Consider the following 21,679-nt stretch of genomic DNA (forward strand, 5'->3'; position numbering starts at 1 on the left):
ATCTCTACCTCTGTGTGTGCATTTATCTTAGAGTTTATGTGTATTGATTTATTTAGCATTGTGATTATTACTGATGTTATATTTATGATCTGTATTGTTTTGTATCATGGTACAGTCACTATGGCGCCATAGTCTTCAGGTGTGTTCTCCATTTGGCAGTTTGCATTTAAAGACCTCAAAAATCTCAATTATTTCTCCATAATATTAAATACTGTGTTACTAGGTAACAATCATGGTCAACAATAAAAACTTAAGACGTTATTTACTGAGAGTTCAATACTCAAAAACTCAACTAATGTGCCTTATCAAGACTGTGGGAGTGGCTTGATCAGATCTGATTGACAATGACTAAACAGCCTACCAACTGTCATCAGTCATAGGTTGTAAAATCCTGATTGGTGCAGAGATTTACATGACATTAACTTTTTCCAGCTGAGGCCAGCCCACTTTAAATCAGAAAGATGAGCCTAGAGAAAAAGGAAACGCAGAAATCTCTAATGTGATATGACAAAGAATTGTTCTAACGTCAGAAAACCATGTGTTTTGTTTGTCTGTAAGATCCCATCACTTGTAATTGCAAAAAATCTATGTTAAGTAGTTTAAACTGTGAGTATTCTTTTCTGGATTAAAATTATTTGTAAAACCCTAATTTCTATTCCAGCATGCAGAGAATGAAATAAAAATTACCCCTATCTAGGAGTGTCCCTTATCCTTCTGGCATGGGTAATCTGCTGAGTTTTGACCTGAGGAGTTACCCCTCCTGATGGGTAGATCTGTGCATTCCTGCTGAAGACCCTCCTGACGTTCTCAGAGACTCCAGGCATGTATGGGATGATGATGTTGTTGCGTTTGTTTGTTGTTTTCTTCACCACCCACAGTGTTGATGTTCTTCCTGGAATTTCACAAAAGCAAAAATGGCCTCAGGTCACAGATTCTGCAGTTTACTTACACCTGGAGGATAAGGGACATTCCCTTGGTGACAACAATGTTACAACAAACCTGGAGCACTAATGAACCAAACAAAACCAAAAAAGCAAAATAGATTTAACTGTTAAATCAGTGATGAAAATAACTGATAGTTGATGCCCTAGTTAAAATGAAATGAAAAAATTTTTAAAACAAATTTCAAATTCATCCCTCTCCTTTTCTTTCCTTTTCTCTCCTCTCCCCTCCTCTATTTTTCTCTCCTCTTCATATTTCCTACGTCATTCTGGGACTTCAACACGGGAGGGACAGTGAAAAAGAAAAAAAAAATGGGTGAGACTGGAGCCAGACACAGCAGCCAGAAGACCTAGGAAAACCCTGACAGGCAGGGAGATGGAGATAAATGCAGGACGAGACACAGATTGGGAGGGAGAACGAGGGACAGAGATGGAAACAAACATTAACTTTTAATGCTCTTTATTGGAGCAAGGGAAGGCGGGAGGGAGGGATGGAGGGATGGAGGGAAGGAGGAGGGGCGAGTGAGTAGCAGACAGTGGTGGGAGGGAGGGCAGAGCGATGAAGGAGGGAAGTAGATCACAAGAGAGAAAGGGAGGGGAGAGAGAATAGGAGAAGGAGGAAGACAGTGAGAGAGAGAGGGAGGAGGGAGGAGGGGAGGCAGAGAGGTGGTGTGTCGGGAAGAGGCAAGGATCAACTCACTCTGCTGATAATATTCCCTGGGTCAAACATGGAACATGATGGTGAGTTTCTTCCTTATGTAATCCGCTTCTCTTTCCCTTTGCATGTGTTGTCCAGTGTCTCGTTGACTTTCTGTGTTTGTGATAATGTAACAGAAGGCATGTTAGTCACAGAGAGAGGATCTTTCCACCACTTCTCCCTCTTCACATGCTATCCTTACATGTAGCTTTGGGTGTCACCTGTTAGCCAGTGATTGTTTTACAAAGTGTATACACAGGGTGTAAATCCTCAGCCTATATTAGTTGAGGTATGACCCAGCCTGCTTACTGTGTCTGTGTTCAGTTTGAAGTTAGCTCATAAAGGCCACTAAGTTAAACATATTAGAACATATATTGCATTTGAATATGCACATGACTCAGTATTGGTGTCTCTGACTCTTCAGCAACATGAGTGTCTGACCATTGTTGTCAGAGATCATTTGGCTGGGGTGGCCGTCGCTCTATCTGTCTGAGAAATGCAGGGCTGGAGCAGGTTTTCTAGTAGTCCTTAACCTGTCCTTTCATAATCGAAAATAAATACACCAGTGACAACAACACACCATCATGCATTATGTACAGGAACACTACTTTAAAGACAACAACAACTACACTGTGTGCAATATTAATAAGATGCTAATGCTGCAAAGTAGAACACTTAATAACATTAAGGTTGGCTATATCTTCACTTAAACAGGCTTCTGGTGCGCCGTGAGGGCCCATTTTGCTGATGACACTTTTATTAAAAGATTCTTTGGCAATGCTTATGAAGCAATGATGATTGTGTGCCTATAACTTTAAAAGCAATTATTGGTTTTGTAATTCTGCCCATGGTTGCATTATGACATTAGAATTTCTCATATGGCTAAGACAAAGCCATATCCACTGGAATGGCAGCAGGTTTACTGTCAATATTTCTACAGTGGAAAGAAAACTTGCTAAGACCAGTAATGGACTAAAGGACAATGATAGGTTGTTGCATTGGTTGGTGTCACACTCAGCTAAAGGAGGCAGGCGGGCTATATCGGGCCCATGTTATCTAATATAGTTTAATTACTGTTTGCAGAGGTTGTCATAACATATCACAGTGTATAATAGGAAAAGCGCCTGTTGCCTTGTGTTCATAAGGGAAAAAAACACAGAAATTTAGGGCAGAGATGCTGTTTAGACTCCAATTGTTTTCTCTCTGTATTGTTGTCTCAGGTAAGCTTTATAGCAATAAATCCACTTTAATCCATGTTCCTTTGTGTGTGTGTGTGTGTGAGTGATGCGGGCTGGGTGCTGAATAGGTACACAACAATTTTCTGCTGTTGTGAATTTGTGAAACAGCATTTTGCAAGGCAAAGCAGCATCTGTGAGTGTGCGCACATGCATATGCATGTTATGTAGTGTGTGCGTGTGTGGGTGTGTGTGCATGTGTGTGTGTGTGTACAGTGACCAAGAATGGTTGGTCAGAATGCTCCTCTGTTAGGCTGTTCCTAACTTAATTTAAGTGCCGAAATGACAAATACATGTGTCCGTTTGGTTGTGGCAGTTTAGTCCTGACTTTGTTAGATATGTCCGTTTATCTCTCTCACACACATTCATTTCATTTGATGTGTGACTCACGCTACAACATACCTCCAACTTTAGCGGATGGCTCTACTTGTTTGACAGGTACATCCATCCATCCATCCATCCAACTCACTTATTTTGAACAATATTCTCATGTTGATGTAATGATTCACTGTTGTATTATTCTATCTGGCTGGTAAATCCGCATCTCTGTTTACATAAGTATAATTGTCACTTCCAAAGCAGATCTCAGCGTATCAGTGAAAGGTAGCTGGACCCTGGCCAAAGCAACCATCATCAACCAGTGGCAGTATAGTTTAAAACAAACTACACTGAGTTTCCAGAAGAGTAATAATGTCCTGACTAACAGCCGCACGGCACAACTGAGCAAACATGACTGCCATGCTTAGGACAGCTGTTTTTCCAATTGACAGTGGCTCTCCACTAAATCTGTGCAGATATGACCTTATATAGTTACACTATGAAAGTGTAGAAATAAATGCTTGCTGTTGTTTGTTTACTCTGCCCATTCACTGTCCTCATGGAGTGCATGTCATGGTTTGTGTTTTTCTTGAGTTGCTGTTCCATTTTCCTGTCACTGCAGCCTTTATTTTTTTTGGTTATTATTAAAGACCCCACTCCAGAATATCAATCTCTCTTCCAGCTTTTTCTGTCACTGTCTCTTTCTCTGTCTGTCTCTCTTTCTCGCTTGCTTTCTCTCAAGCTCTCAGGCTGCATGTCTGGCAGGATGTCAACTATTGATTTATACAGGCAACATTTTAGCAATGATGGCGGCTTATGGGTTGCGCCAAGCAGAATACAACAAACAGGAGATCAGGTTTCAGATGAGTTGGCTGGCAGATGGGAAGAGGAAGCAAAATGACAGTAACCACTACTGTATCAATACAACAAAAGACGGTACAGTTAATATTATAAGGTTAATAAGAATGTATTGGGTTATGAACGTGGAGACAAGAGACAAACTTGTGTCAGTAAGGAGGAATGATTGGACTGGACTGTATACAGGCTTCCTTTCACTGTGTAGAGCTGGGTCATGTGCAGGAACTAAATTGTCCAATATTAAGTTACAGTTTTGGATTATTATCAGCAGCCACAGCCACAAGCATTGCAATTTATTCTCAAAACTATTTCATGCCCATACAGTTGAGTGATAAACATCAGGCTACGCTGAAAAAATACCAAGAAAGTCAGACCTATTGAGAGCAGAGGAAGCTTTAGGATGAAACTGCACTATAAAACCCCAGAAATCTTGGCAACAAAAGTCTTAATACAACATTAAATATTCATGACTAAATACGCAATAGTCAAAGTTTAAGTCAGTGCATTTTACAGATTACTAACAATGCCACCAATGACATGACAAATATACTGCAAATCCTGCTAATCACATGTATTTGATAGACAATGATTTGGATCAATCAAGTGTCACAGTACTACAATGAGATTCCACCGGTTGTGTACTGACACCATTTAAGTACAGTTCCTCTCAGCTGAGCTTGGTTTGCTTTTGTAACAGAGCCTGTTCCTCGCTGAGTCACACTTGACTGTTATGACAGTTTGTGGTCTGAATCACAATCCTGGTACAGATATGTCCGGTCACTGACTCGTGGAAAGGCTTGTTCCTCCATAACATGCAATGTAATTTCTCCCACTTAAACAAATTTGGATTCATGCATTTACAGGAAATGTGCAAGCGTATATATATATATATATATATAAAAAAAAAAAAAAAAAAAAAAAAAAAAAAATATAAAAAATAAAAAAAAAAAAAAAAAAAAAAAAATAATATATATATATATGTACGCATGTAATATATATATATATATATATCTACATGCGTAAGACAGGTAACTTCTAATCAAAGTGCCCCTTTCTTTTCAAGACAGTCATGAATGCACAAAATCATTTCAGCACATTAGCCCAGATGAGTCCCTGTACTTTGGCTATGACAATATTATGAGACTGTACCCTGGAAGAAGCTGAGTTTAATAAATAAATCAAGGGGAGGGGAGAAAGACTCTGAAAAGTAGCACTTAAACAATTATTACCCCCTTGTTCCGCTGAGCCTACTACTTAATATTTGATGACTCTTTTACTTTCTTCTGGCCCTTCTCCTCCTCCTCCTCTCCTGTCTTCCCTTTTGTTTTTCAGGTCAATGAAACGGTCAGGCACCCTCAGTTGACCTCAGTTATTTAGTGTCAGGATGTCGATAAACATGGACCTGGTTCCTGAAAAGTGTCACCTTGACATACACATTCCCATATACTCGATATTCCCAAAGATCTCCATCATGGACATTTTATTCTTGCACGGAAAAGCATGAGATTGATTTAAACTAAATCCAGAGGGAGCTTTTCTCCTGCATTTGTTTGATCAGTAATTGACACGTTGGGAACGCAGAACAGTAACAGCCAAAAGGGCATAAATCTGGGACTAACTCCAACTTAATCATTAAAACAACATCACTATCATCACCCATAGATATGGAAGACTGAGAATTTGAGAATGTAACAATTTGATGGCATGAAAGACAGTTTGTTTGGCTCAGTTTGGGTCCACTTCATTTTTGAATCAGGAGCTGCAAAAACAAAGACTCTAAGCCCTCAAACCGCAAACTTACAGTGACAGTTAGACAAAGAGTATCTTATCTCTTACAAGTATAAACAGGAAATCATATCACTGAACTCCTAGCAAGGAGGGGATGAAGATTTCCATTGTCTCAAAATAACTCCTTTGGCCACAACCATCTCCTCCTTTTTGAAAATGCATTGTCTGGTTCGGGTAGATTTTTCCACAGATCCGTTTTGGGTTGGGTCCAACCTTCCACCTTGGCTCTAATCGATCTGGGAAGATCTCTGTCTCAAAGACTTAGAATTTTTAAGAGAGAGCTTGTAATACAACCTAGGGATGCGGTGTTTGAAAGAAGAAGCAGAACTTATCGAAAGAAGAAATCAAGTTACATTACATGATCAATTTTGACTCACTGATTTGAACCCCTGGTAATTTCTCCCTCTGGCTCCTGTGTGGATTTGTCTCATATGTAAATGGACTGAACATCAACAGTACTGGGTTAGTACACCTGTCTGATTCAGGCCTTTTCAGTGCTATCACAACTGTATTTTCCACTGCCCTTATTGTCTCTTTAACAGCCTCCAACACATTCAACATGCTTTGCTGATACATCAAGTTAATGACATTACCTCTCTGTCGATGCTAACGCTGTCACTCTCCTCTGTTAACTTTACTAAGTACTTCCACCCATCTGTCTTGTCTTTATCCTTCCACTTCTTCACAGACTTCCTTCCTGTCTCAGTTCATCCACTTCCATCTAACTCACTAACGACAGTCCCCTAAGACTGTGGTTATCCAAGCAGCTCTCTGGTGTAAATGTGTATATGGCTTGTAAGTCTTTGAAACTGCTGTCAAATAGTGCTTCAAATAAATGAATTACACTTGAGATATTCATGTACAGTGATGTCACTGTCAGATGTAGGAGTTTTCCAGTCACATTGGGATGAGAAGATTTAATCAAAGTCCACACATAAAAAAACCCAAAAACAATATCATATGATATTGGCAACTGCATTAAGAGCAGGTGAATTGGGCAGTGCAAAACTTCATTCTGTACACACTGCTGCAGCAGCCTTATGCCATGCTTCATTTTGGTTGCCCTGTTCTTTCTGTGTGAACATGCCAAAATTCTTTTGTTTAGAGTTCACTGCTAGCTTTATTTTCCCTATTGCAGCAACCCATAGCAAGAATGTACTTTAATAATTATAGTATGATAAGACTGTTGGCTTCTTACCCTTTAATGGCTTAGGGGAGGAAAGGAGGGGTATACAGCAGTGACATGGAGAAGCAAAAACAAGGGTTTCATTATAATAATAATGAACAAGAATTGAGTAATGACAAATTATTGATAGTCTCCCTAAATGCAAAGAGCAGTAATTTGAGTTATGTAGTCAACACTAGATGGCAGTCTTGGCTTTAAATGTTTATATGTTACACTCTGTGTGTGTGTGTGTGTGTGTGTGTGTGTGTGTGTGTGTCTGTGTGTGTGTGCATGTGTGTGCGTTTGAGTGTGTGTCAAACTGGGCTCTGCATGGTCTCAACTGACACTCTGTTGACAGTGATGATAGATAAAGCTCTCTCTCTCTCTCTCTCTCTCCCTCACACACACACACACACACACACACACACACACACTGTACTACATTACACTTGCATATTGAGAGTCAGTTTGGCTTTGTTTGCCACTCTCGTCAGTGGGAAGTGACGCAAGCTCGTGTCTAATACTAAACAGACATTATATCTGCGTCCCGTTATCAAAGTATTTAATGGCCATGCTGACAAGACTTGACAGATTTTGCCCTCATTTGATCCAATAGGGTCAATTGCCCTCATTTGTGCGGATCAAAATCTGTTGATGCTAAAATAATTTATTAATTATGGACTCTAAGCTAAATATATTGTGTCACTTCAGGGTTCATTGATTCCTCACCCTTAGCCCTAAGATATCTTTTAACTTTTCATTTACATGCCAGAAGTTTTTAATTTGATTATTGCTGTGGTCGGATTCGTATAAACCAACATTTAGAAACAGTGATACTGAAACCAACACTATGAGTTTCCTCATTCTTCTTTCCAGTTCTTTATATTAAAGATAATTTACTGAAAAATTGTTGACATTTTATAAATGAAATAATTCTGAGAAATAATTTTGAGAAAATAATCTGCAGATAAATCAATCATGAAAATAATCATTAGTTGCTAGTCGACTTGGACTGTTCCAGAACTGCATCCTCAGCCATTATCTCACATCCATTCTTATCTCTCCCTGCTTCAAAGGATCAAGAGTGAAGTCTATTTGTGGATCTCTGTGATATCCATACAAGAGCAGGTCTCCACAGACTGTATAATCTGTGGTCTGCACACATGAGCATATTTTTTCCCTTTAAAAGCTTTTATAAATTCATTTACAGTAATGGAAGAGATATTCAGATCCCTTTCTTAAGTAAAAGTGCTACAAGAATGTAAAAATACTCATACAGATAAATTTAAGTTGTCGTGAGATGATTAATGGGAGAGGAAAGGCGAAGAAATATTTTTTATAATCTTTGCTTTTTAATGATAAAATTGATAATTTGACCTGTTTGGACCTCAAACATTTTTTTTTGAATAAAACCATCTGAGAGTTTTGAGATTAAATCATTTATAGGTATCTGAAATGTGGCAAAGGGCCCCAACCAGGCGCTGCTTTTTTGTAAGGGATCACAACCCAAATGCTTGGGAACCACTGGTTAAATCTTGACATGTGTTGTGTATTATAAGCTTGTAATGTTTTTAATGTCAAATATTAATTTCTAAAGTATCTACTTCCTTATACTTTCATCTGAAACGTAATGGAATAAAACAAAAGTAACCAGATCTTTTACTTAAGCAAAAGTAGCAGTGCCACAATGTAAAAACAATGTTAGTTTAAGTTCTGCATTTAACATCTTACTGAAGTATAAGTACATAAGTGTTAGCATAAAAAATGCTATATTTTATTTAATTTCAACCAAAGAAAATCATAATTCATTAGTTCATTATATTTTGTATGATTAATCTCAATGAGTAAAGTAACTAAAGTTATTAAATATTGCAGATGTAGTGAAATAAAGTGCTTCTGAAGTGTAGTGGATTAAAAGTATTAAGTACCCTAAAATTGAAATACTCAAGTTAAGTACAAGTTGGCCTACTTTCTAGACTTATAGACCTACTTAAGTATAGTACTTGAGTAAATGTACTTAGTTACTGGATATACTCTTGTTAAGTACAAGTACATCAAAAGTATAGTTACTTTCCACTGCTGTTAATTTGTCAATGAAACCCTACATCATTCATCAGGAGTGGTTTTTTTTTTTTTTGCTCACAGTAGGTTCTCACTGTTTTAAACTCCCGCTCTGACAGGCCATGCTGCCCATTGTGTTCTTGTCTGGGCCAGTGTAAACTGGTGGTTGAAGGTGTCGAACCCCTTCACCCTTTGACCCCAGCAGCGCCTCTAATCTGCAATGAGGAATGAGAGGCATTCTTCAGCTGCTCACAGGAGGTGGTGGAGGAGGAGGAGGAGGAGGTGGGAGGGGAAGTTACGACGTAGTAGCGACCCAGTCAGTCAGTGAACCAAGTTTCCAGCGACTCAGCCATCACAGACTGAAACTTTTTTTTTTTTTTTTTTTTTTTTTGAAATGAAACACACTCGGTGGCCGCGGACGGGATTTATGCGGAGATAGAAGGCCGTGATCGTGGGGTCTTTTTAGGGGGGGGCAGTGAGCCCGGTCCGGTCCGGTGCTCCGTGGAAGCTGAATATGGGTCAGACCGCTGTGTCTGCCGTGTCCCAGACCGCGAGCGGTGAGTGTGTGTGTGTGAGTGAGTGAGTGTGTGTGCATTTTCTACATGTGTGTGTATACGTGCAAACTGCCATCTCCCTCCCTCTTGACTCTCTCACACACATTCCGCTATCTTTATTCAGGAAGTCTACTCATTTTTGCTTTCTTTCTTTAACATTTCTCTCGGTTACTTTATCGAAACTTCTACACAGTTGAACGTAAACAAAGTGCGTAATGTTTCCTGCTAATGGGCAGTTAGCGAACTACACATTATGGTAAATTAAATCTAACGCTATTGCATCACTACAGCACTCCGTTGCTAAATTTATCGCTGCCTGTGTGAAACAAACTGGAGAAATAGCCGGTGTGAAAGCAGTTACAAGTGTGAGAGGACGTGTTTTATAACTACTGAGTTGTTTACAAAGCTGCATTGTCGCCGCTGGGTAATGAAGTTCACTGTTTGATGTGAGTTTATGTACTTAGCAGCCAGTTTGACATGGATCCAGACGAACTGAGGGAGAGCAGCTGAGTTTTTAACCAGTTTGTTTACCCAGAGGAGACCAGAGATTGACCAGAGGACTATCTGAAGCCCGTATGGCTCAGTGCAATCTAAGTGGATTTACTTTCAATTCACAGTCAGGAACCTATTAACCAAGACAACATCATGTCCCAAGTCAACAAGTGGGCCCACTCATCTTTGTCAAGGCTTCACAGGAAATGTCATCACTCACAGGCTAGTAGAGGTTTGATTTTGTCCAAGTAAAAAGTAGTTTGCAACCAATGGTAATTTTCATTGTGGATTAATCTGCTGGGCTTTTTTGTGGTTAATTGAGTGAATATTTGCTCAAGTAAATGTCAGAAAATTGTGTCAATACTCATCAAAGTTTCTGAGAGTCCAAGATGCAGTTTTCAGTTTGTTTATTTTTCAAACCAAAGTATGATCAGTTTACAATGATGTAAAACAAAGAAAAGCAGCAGATGCTCACAATTTTTAAAGGCAGGGATCAGAGGATTTTTGTTATTTTTGATTGAAAAATGACTTTAAGGATGAATTGATTATAAAAATAGCTGCAGTTCTGTCAGTTGATCAATCAATTGATCTAGGCATTCATCTGACAGATATATTCATTATCAATTATTCTGCTGAGTACTTTTATGTCTCTCTGCTGGTGACAGCCGTGGTCAGAGGAATAATGTTGTTGGGTTGTCCGTCCATCGGTCCCATTCTCATGAATGTGATATCTGAGGAACGCCTTGAGGGACTCAATTCAAATTTGGCACAAACATCTGCTTGGACTCAAGGATGAACTGATTAGAATTCAGTGGCCAAAGGTCAAAGTCACTGTGTCCTCACAAAACAGGTTTTTGATCATAACACAAGAATTCATATGCTTAAAAATACACACAAATGTCTAATATGTTAAAATTATGAAGTCATGACATTTTATATCCAAAAGGTCAAAGGCCAGTCTCACGGTGACATCAAAACACTTCTCAGGCTGTTATTCAACAGTATAACTTGGTTAGCAGAGTCATAAAGCTGTGAGGCGTTCAAAGGTCCAAAACAGAAGGATATTTGATTCATTATCACATGGGAGAAAGAAAAGCAGTAAATCTTCACAAATTACCACACACACAAATTTTGTTTGCTTGACAAATGATTGAGAATGATTAAGAAATGATCAAAACAGTCCACAAATCAATTAATGGACTAATAGTTTCAGATCTAGTTGTCACAGTTGTATCTCTATCTGTGTATTCTTTCTGTGTTTTGTACATAGGCTCAAAAAATAAACTCATCCAACATAAAAAGCGACCATATCCTTTTTAATGAACTCTTAATCCCAGTTCCTCTGACTAAAGGTCATGCAGGTTTACACTGCTGAATCAAGGGCAGTTTCACACCCGCAGAACAAAGTGAATGTAACTGACAGGGATTTACCTCCCTGATGTCATAGAAAACCAGCAATTCAGGCATCACATGACTATGAAGCATCACTTTAAAGGAATAGCCATTTTAGTCCAGACATGAGGGACAAAATAAAGGGGAAAAAAACACAGTATCTAGTAGCATCTTCACTGAATTAGTCACTGAAACCCTATTGAATAATTAATTTCTCCAAAAGATATTCCCTCATTTGGTGTTTTGATGATGGTGGTGAAGTGCAGCTAACACTTTTGATCCAAACTGACCCAAATATGCTGAGGTAGCCGGACATCTGGTGACTGTGGAGGCCATAGCATATGATTCACACCATTTTCATACTCATCGAACCATTCAGTGACCTCCCATGCCATGCATAGGACTGGATATTAGACATCAGTACTCTTTGAATTCATACTCAGACTCTTAGTGTTGTATATTTTTCCCTAATATCACCAGATTTAAATCTTAACTTTGTTAATTTTAGACTTATTGTATTTTAAACACATTTCCTGTATGGCTGCTTTGTGTTAGTATGAAATTAAACATTGATGGATTTGAGATGGTTTTGGTGAAATGTGAGGACACCACTATGGCTTCTTGGAGATTATGATATTTTTCACAGTGACATAAACTGCAATCCATATACTTCACCTTCAGGGGATCAGTGTTTTCAGTGTTGGAACAACATGCATACTCCATGCTTAAAGTTGTGTTTACGTTATATAGTCCTTGCGAGTCTGTGAGCCATAACTGTTCAACATTTTACATTGTTTGTGTGTTTTTATGGAAAAGCTTTAAGGCAGCGAGATACAGGAAGGGACGGAGGACGCCGGGATGAAATCAAAACTGGACTTTTTATGACACTGTCAGCATTTAAAGTAAAACCCAAACTGTTTTGTTACGCACTTAAGCCAACGTGCATTGGAACCTGAGGCTATAATAATGATGTATATCCTCTACATGGCTGCATTATAGGTTACATAATGATGTTGTGATGTGCTTTAAATGCTGAATCTACATTAGTAAGAGCAGAAGGGGAAGTGAACCCATCAGGGTCTTACTGTAAGATCATAACATAAAACTGATATCCTGTGAGCTTTGATACATTAAAACACTGTAAAGCTGCAGTTTCCTGTTTGATCTGTTTTTGGTCTGTTACTCTCGACTTAATCCAAGCTTCTAGGTCCTGTGAGTATCATGAGTTAGTACTGTGCTTCTCTGTCCTACATTGGAGAAAGATTTGGAAGAAATGACCCAAGTGTTAAAACTGGAGCTAATTCCCGGTGTTGCCCCTCCCTCTGCTCTTGTCCAAAACTTCTTGTTGCCTTGTTTTCTTCTTCTTACCCCCCTTCTGCCCTCCTCTTTCCCATATTTTCTTTTTCCCCACTCAGTTTCCACCTCTCCCCTTCTTTCTCTTCTCCTCTCCTTTGTCTCTCTTTGCCTCTCTCTCCCCCTCCATCCCTCTTCCTCTGTTGGTGATGTCTGGTTCTTCCCTCCCCGGTGACTTGACTTGCAGTGAAGGAAGGAAACCTCTCCTTTTCCCCTCCTCCTCAACACATGTTTCTGCTGTAACGTCTGAAAAAAAAAACCCAAAACATACAGGCTTTGTCACAATACATTGCCACTTTAACCCTTTAATGTTGTGCCAGTATACAGTATGCCGTACCATACCACTGAAAACTTTTTGATTCCTGTGTGAGATTAATCCATTCAGATGTCTGTTGTGTTTCCACTTGTGTTTCTGATTATCCCACCCACTTCCACAGCTGCTATGTATCCAAATGCCGACTCACCCCTCTAGCATGACATCGCGAGTCATCTGTTGCAAAATAAAACGCCTCAACATGAATTCCAGTTTGGGATTGTGGAGTCGAGTCAGCAGTTGTAATGTGTAACAGCATCCGCAAGTTAAGCTGAGGTGGATTTGAGCCACGCTGTTGTGATAAAAAAGCTGTAGTCAATATTATTTTCCATCCGTTTCTTTTCTTGGTTGGATCTGTCTTGCCTGAAATGCAGGATTGCTGTAAAACTGCAAACGTTTGCAGTTCCCCAGATTTGCTTAAACATAAAACTTATTGTTCTAATCAGCAGATTATTAAACTGATGTCCTAAATTGCCCTTATTTCATCCTTTTCCTGTAGCCCCAGCTGATGACGAATAACAGTTTCCAGTGTATGTAGTTTCATTTTCATCATAGTTTACAAGTTTGTCTTTGAGGTTAAGCTATATGTATTCTATAGCTATTTGTTTACTAGTGGTTCATGCTGTCACTTCCTTTGCTGCAGACAGTATTATATGTCAGATGGGTGGGAGGTAGGTGAACATCAGGTTGCCTTGTTGCTCACCCTCACCCCACCATTAAGTGAATTGATGTAGGCCTGCTCTCATTAAGAATCAGCTATTTAAGGCTATTATGGTGCAGATTCACAGGCAGAATGCACTACTTCTCCTATAAATGTAGCCATAAGTAGGGTAGTGTACTCTGTCAGGTAGAAAAAGAAAAAAGAAATAAAACAAATTATAAAATTAAGTATACTACTTGGTTTATGTATATCATAGCCTAAAAAAATCTTTCAGAATCAACACTGTAGATTGGGACTGGAATCAATTAACAGTGTAATTATGTGACTGTGCATGAAGTTTACTAATGCACAAAAGTTGATTTAGAGTAAAACTGCTCCTGAGTGAGAGCTTTGTGACTTAACACACTCATTGTGAATGTATTGTGAACTGCATGTGTGTGACATAGGAATGCAAGCTTACTAAAATGTCCATTTCCTGTATTGCTACATGACACACAAGTCTGAAATCTTCCCTTTTTCATAAAGTACTAAGTCACTGGAGGTACTTTAAGAAAGAGAACTGTGTTTAGGGAACTGTGTTCTCTAAAGTAAACGATAATCTTTCTTTTGCACCTCTCCACTCTTTCTCTTTCTCATCTTTCTTTTTTCACTTGCACTCTGCAAGTAATAAGTTGGACCATTGTCCTTATTTGGTTCCCACTACAGGTTTAATAGTTGGACTAATGGTGATGATAATCGCTGTTACTGATTTTCTCATCATTAGCAGCACAAAGCAGCTGCTGAAATGCACCTATTGTTGTGATTTGATATCAACACAGGAACAGGAAATGTGTGTGTGTGTGTGTGTGTGTGTGTGTGTGTGTGTGTGCGCGCACGCGTGTGCGCGTGCAATTGTTAGTGTGTTTGCAAGAAGGAGAACTAAACCGGTGTATGGGGACAGCATGTACTGGGCTCTGCTCTGTACTCTTTCCTGTCTTCACTCTTGGGTTTTGTGCTCTTAATTGCCATGTTGTGCATACACATGCAGTCAAGGTCATAAGGTGAGCAAAATCTGATTGGGAGCTATCAAAACTGCATAGGTTTTTTATGTCATGCTGTGTTTTACAGTGCATTCTTCAACAAAACTTAAATGCTGTAGTAATTGCAACCTTAGAATGTGTTGCTTTTATAATTTGACCCCCACTTTATACTTTGGGCTAATGAGACATCTGTTTCTTGACATAAAATCCTACTTCCAATTTCTGAAGATCACCAAATGCTTTAAGGCCCCCAAAACCGTGGCTTTAAATCATCAAGTATTTCTCTATAACATTAATAATTTATGATTACATATGCAACAATCATCAGATTATTATTCACATGATTGGTGCACAGATATGTGACATCACCTTTTACAAACTCAGCCCTGCCAAAACTCCTCTAACTTTGACAGAAACATTATTATCAGTTATAGTAAGAAGCTGCTTGACAAGATACAAGAGAGTTTTCAGGGCCTGTAAACCTCATCTTTATATGTGATATGATGCAGTAAGCTCTTACATTGATCCATCATCACCAGTAAGCAGCAGTCAGAGGCAGTTCACACTCCCTTTCAGCTCATTTCCATCAGTGAGGCATATTGAGCACCAGATGGCTGTCTAATATTGGCATCAGCAGTCTGTGCTGGTGAGAGCCAACCAATCAACAGGTTATTGACTGTTTTCAATTGAGCTGAAGGTTAGAATATGGATTTGGTCGAGATACACCCAATGAGAAAATGTTACAGATGAGTTTGAAATTTTGTTTTTCACCTCCTGTAATTCGACTGCATTCTTTTTATTTAGCTTTCACACAGAAAAAAAAATCCTTACCCCATTAGTAATTCCTTCATGTAATTCCAGCTTTGGTCTTTGTGAAATCTGGGTGGTTTTTGCTGACTGTGTTGCTGTGTAAGCTTCTTAAATAGAAATGAGAAAACACGGCACTGGTGCCTTTTCAACCATTTTCAACCAAACTTTATGTTTCTGTCAGTAGTTACTGAGACAGGCATGAGCTGAGATCACCAGTTGGACTATATGGAGTTTTGTTGATATTTGACTGTCGCATCTTTACCCAAAAGCAGCCACAATGAATGTGTGATAGTCTGCATGTGTGCTTGCATTTATGTCAGCCAAACGTCCATAAAAGGTAGCTGTGAATGAAATCCCTCGAATCATCTCCCTCTCAGACAGAGTGGTGCTAGATGCACAGATATAGTCAATTACCAACACCATATCCAGCATACAGCGTTTTAGTTATTATTCGAAAGACTCTGAATGTTATAACTTAACTTTTTAATATACACTGTTCCATCCATGAAACGCTTTGGGCTTTGTAGCGCTACTGTAGGTTGGTTTCGGTCTGTACTGGACTCAGTTTCCACAGAACCTCGAACAAATTATACATTGTTTGAAAGCTCTAAGTCTCCTGATTTTATCTGTGCAAAATATTTTAGGATCCTCGTATCACTGCCACAGCTGTTGACATTGACTGAATTGGTACAGACTTGTGGCTATGGCTATGACTGTAATCAAAAGGGTTGAAGAAGTAACCTTTTTATTTTGAGTGCGTTATTTTTGGGTGTGTACACAAAAATAGGAGCGTCTGTTAAGTGTGTAATAGATCTTGGGGAGCGCTGCTGGATATGTGTCACAAATTGGATGATTCAGACAGAAATGAGAGACACATTTGATCTCCGCCGGGCTCCATACACTCAGGAGGCTGGAGTGATTCAATAGTGTTATGTAGCTGAAAAAACAAAATCCTTCCTCAGCTTGAATCTGAGGAATCACACACCACCTCTCTTTCCTCTGTAAGATTCCGGTACACACACACACACACACACACACACACACACACACACACACACACACCATCCACACACTGCACTTTTCCAGAAGGTTTACAGCACCTCTAATCTTTCAACAGGAAGAGGAGGAGTTATGGAGGGCCAGGGATCTCGCCAAATCCCACACACACACACATACACACACACACACACACACACACACACACAGAAGCACATACACTGCAAATACTGTGCAGAGACAGAATTAGAAATATTCCCACTTTGACCCTGAAAGCTGAGTTGTAGAGTGGGACAGATGTATGTCAACACTGTGGTTTATGAATAATTCTCCTTTTTAGCTGTTGCTCACCCTGCTGTTAAATTTTTGCATTTCTGCATGTGCGTCTTCTAGTTGATGGGTTGGAGAAATCATCATCGTTGGCCAGCTGTGACGTGGTGGTGGACAGCGCCACCAGTACCCAGAATGCCCCTGCGTCACGGCAGCAGCGAGGCAAGCTGTCATCACTAGGAAAACTGTTCAAACCGTGGAAGTGGAGGAAGAAGAAGACCAGTGACAAGTTCCAGGATCTTTCCAAAGGTAGAACGTCATGTGTGTGTGTGTGTGTGTGTGTGTGTGTGTGTGTGTGTGTGTGTGTGCGTGTGGGTTGTATTTTAATAACATTGTATGAACAAGTTGATAAGTGGCTTCTGATTCGCTCTCCTCAATTGTCTGTACAACATCATGGCTTACCTTTTTGGATTTGTCCTGAACATTAAGTGTGAACTGGAGTAGCGTTGCTCCCTGAAGAGCTTTAAAAGGAAAGGAGTGAATGGTTTGCTCTCACTGATTCATTCCTGATTTGCTGGCTAGGAAATAAAAAAGGAGCAGAAGTAAATATAAAAAGTACGGCCTCTTTTTTTCTTTAGAACTGCCAGATGTATCAGAACCACTCTCCATTATGTATCTGTATTTAAGTTTCATACCTCCATGTCCCTTCTAAGCCACTGTCCAGGTGTGAAGCAGAGTTTCAGTCCCAATTTGGAGTCTGTTTAATGTAGTCTGCACAGGTGTGAGCTCTAGGCATCTTCTTGATTTTGATTCCCAATAATCCCTTGCTGTTTTAAAGGTATAAAATAGTTATATGAGAGGTTGAAGTCAGAAAATGTTTGAAAAAAAGATTAGTCCATGACCTAAATTATTTTTATCTGATTGATTATAGACTAATTTTTTCAGCTAATGCTCATTAGTTGACCTCATTGTGAACAGTGACTCCTCAAAATCATGATATGAGGTTGTCACATGATGGCAAATTTCACTTAGTTCCTGTGACTTGAAATGTAGTTCTGTTGTGTGCAACGCAGTGATGTTTTTCGTAATAACAGGAACATAGTGTAGCTGTTGTGCAATGCTTTTGTAGATTTCTGAGTAAACTAACTGCTGCATCTAAATAAAGGAGGGCCACATAGAATCCTCCTGTTGAATCATATCTTGATCTTGTTAATTTTTCAGTTCTAGAGAGAAAAATCTCCACCAGACAAACGAGGGAGGAGCTCATCAGGAAAGGAGTTCTCATCCCTGACCAAGGTTTGTCTGATCACTCATTTGTGTGTTTCCTCATTCATTTATTAATCTCCACTTATTGTTTGTCAAACACAAAATCTCTAACAGGAAAATGTTGCAGCAGAATTATGCTGCTGTCCAGCATTCAACATGACCCTGATTGGCTGGTAATAGAGCTGTAATTATGACTCAGCTCATTTTAGTTAGGTATATACATTTTTATGTGTCCGTGACAGCTGTGGCTGGAGGCATTACGTGACGGTTTGTCCATCCTATTCTTGTGAGCGCGAGGGAATTTCCTCACATCTGGCACAAACAGTCACTAAGAGCCAAGGATGAACTGATTAGATTTGATTTTAGAAAAGATTCTCACATTCATCACATTCTTGTGAACATGAATAATAAGGAGCACCTGGAGGAAATTTGATTACTTGTGGCACAAATATCCATTTGGACTCAAAGGTGGACTGATTGGAATTTGGTTGTCAAAGATCAGATGTGCCCTCAACACAACTCAAGAATTCATATGCCAGTTATGACTGAATTTCACACAAATGTCTAATAGGATAATATGATGAGCTAGTGATGCTTTATATCTAAAAGGTCAAAGGTCAGTTTCACTGTGACATTATAATGTTCTGCAAAAACACTTTTCTGGCCACTACTTCAACGCCATAACTCAGGGACAGAAGGGGAGATTGTAACCATATTTTTTGTAACTTGTGCCCCTCAACTTTGTCATATACAGTACCATGTAAAGTGAAATGCAGTTACATTTGCCTGTAGTACTGCCAGTACGCAGAACTCAAAATACAAATTGGAGCTCTGCTTTCACTGGTTGTCAAGCAACTGAGCATTACTGGAAAGCGAAGAATTTCATTTACCATAACAGTTTTTTCCCCCCTCCTCTAGATGAACCAATCAGCAGTGAAAATCTCAACGGCCATGCCACATCAAGTGTGACATCAGAGGAGGTCAAAGTTGACATCGAGTCTCCAGAGACCCCGTTGGAGGAACAGGCCACTGGCCCTGTCAGCACTGAGGACAAAACAGGTAACTTCTGGATCCGTTACTGTGTCTAACATGAGCTTTTGTTATACTGTGCTCAGTAATCTAAATAAATGTATTCCAGTGCATATTCATAGACATAGACGACAGTGTTTTTCATAATGTTGTGCTTCCAGATTGTACATATATTTTAGTAAAAAAAAAAAAGGTTTTCTCATTCACAGAAGAGAGACATTGTGGCTCCTGATATAATAATTTTCCATGCATGCTAATGAACATGTAACAGATATAATGTCCTAGAAAGCTGAGCAGCTACTAAATGTTGGATTGATCAATATGGCTTCACTCTTCCAAACATGTCATGTTACTCAGGAATGTGGGACTTCTACAGCCCTTTAGCAACTCAGATTTTATATGCTACAACTAAATGTTGCTTTTTTATAGATGTTGGTTGCTTTGAAGTCTCTTCCCCTCGGTTGTGGAATGCATTTGTATCAGCAGCAGTTTTCTCCCTGACACTGAATCCTCTGTGGGATCTCTGACCGGGTCTAATGTGTTCAAATAGATAGTCCCATTATAACAGCCTGCAGCAGGCGCTCACAGTCTGAACAGAGCGGTATCTCCATCCCCTAATGCCTCCATCTCCCTCAGGAGACAGGCCACTGTTCTTCCTTCTGATGCTGCTTAAGTGTTGTGCTGTTTTCATCTCAACCCTGTTAGCATTGAACTCTGGGCCATTTGTTTGTTCATTTGTCAATAATCAGAAAGGAACAGGCAATAAACAGTAACAAATACAGGAACAGGGCACACATACCATCATACTGTACTGGAGGTTTGGAAGGTTAATGGTTTCATTTTATCTGTTAATCTTATGGAAAATCTGTACAAGACTACAGATTAAATATCTTTTCTCATCATCAATCACTCTATCCAAATCACTCTTTTCCTTTCAGTATCCTCCTTGTCTCCATTTGCTTGTCTGCATGTCCATTTGTACATCTGTTTGTTCAGATGTGCATCTTTTACCTTACTTCCAATTTCCATTTTAACCTCTAAATACCAAACTTCTTCTTCCTGCCCCCTCTACTCTGCTCAGAGAGGTCTGATACTAAACCCATTGCCCGGGCAAACCAGGTCCGACCTCGAGACACTCAAGCTAAAAAACAGCAAGGTGTCACTCTGCCTGCCTCTTCCAAATCTGCGGGTGGCACTGCGGCCACAACCAGGCACAGAGAGGGTACCTTGGGGACTAAAAAGACAACTAAAACCACAGGCAAGGCAGGTGCATCCACTCAGGCTAAAGCTAACCCACGGAGCACTAACAACACTAGTCGCGGGACTGGTAAGTTCAGCTAGTTGGGAGTGAAGCCTGTTTGCCTGTCGGATGTTCTTGCCTGCATGCCTGCCCCCTCTTGCATGGAAAATATGCTTGTGTCAGTGTTTGAAGGGAAAGAAGAGTCCTGTAAACCATGGCTTCATATCCAATCTGTCATGTGTTCAAAGTATTGTTCTGTCAAGTACCTACAAAATAGCATTTCCCCGTTTCTTCCTCTTGATAGTGTCCTTTCCTCATTAGAAGGGATTTCAAGTCAAGTGAGTAATTGCAGAAGTGTTGCAGCTATGATCTCTCTCTGTCTGTTTTCTGAGAAAGCAGAAGTGAAGATTAAATGTGCAGCTCTGTCAATACCTCAGTATGTATGTGTGTGTGTGTGAGTGAGAGAAAGAGAGAGAGAGAGAGCACACAGGAGCATGAATGAGGTCAGTGTAGCATGGCCTTAAAATATAAAATTAACCTCTGACAACCCCCATGTGCTTTTTACTGGTGGCATGATCCTGGGGCATGATCACCCACTGTGTGTGTGTACACGTGTTTAACCTACAGCATGGTGAAAGTAAGCACACCAGAGCCCAGAATTCTGCATGTGATGTTCATGCTGTTTTTTCTGAAACCCTCTGTATATTTGTCTGTTGTTCTTGGGAAAGTGGTACAAAAGTTGTTTCATTAGTGTTCGAATAATGCTTTAAGTTCATCCCTTCCCTCTGGCTGCTTTTAACAGAACACAAAGACACTTCACACACACTTAAAGGACTACTTCAGTCAGTATTACCTTAGGTATTCTATATTTGCCTCAGTTTTAAAGATGTGATTAGAAATGGTTCTTCTAACACTAAAATACTATAGCTGCCAGCATGTTCTAATAGAGCAGTTTTTTACTGCTTCAAACCAGATAAATTGTGGAATGCACATATACTGTCGATAGAGGCTGAAGCTATTAATCAATTAGTCAGTGATATAAATTGTCACTGTGAATATTTTTGGTGTATTAGACTGTTGGCTGGACAGAAAAACAGACAGTCTTTTGGATTATTGTAAATTAACCATTTAAAGACTTCTTCAGAAGAAACAAAATATGTTAGCTCGGATTCTTTGAGTTATGCTGTGGGCTATATTATCAGCCCTTATTAATTTAGCCTG

The 21,679-nt window shown here is 39.6% G+C and overlaps 1 protein-coding gene across 1 annotated transcript in view; it reads left to right on the forward strand.

Annotated features, from left to right (window-relative positions):
* The window catches only part of phactr2 (phosphatase and actin regulator 2), a 40,066-nt gene that overhangs the window by 6,213 nt on the left and 12,174 nt on the right, over positions 1-21,679 (forward strand). Inside the window, 4 exon segments of the mRNA XM_018696947.2 lie at positions 17,047-17,232; positions 18,145-18,219; positions 19,108-19,248; positions 20,300-20,545. Coding sequence (XP_018552463.1) covers positions 17,047-17,232; positions 18,145-18,219; positions 19,108-19,248; positions 20,300-20,545 — 648 coding nt within the window.

Source organism: Lates calcarifer, linkage group LG16_LG22 (assembly GCF_001640805.2).
Source record: "Lates calcarifer isolate ASB-BC8 linkage group LG16_LG22, TLL_Latcal_v3, whole genome shotgun sequence".
In the NCBI taxonomy this organism is placed as follows: Eukaryota; Metazoa; Chordata; class Actinopteri; family Centropomidae; genus Lates; species Lates calcarifer.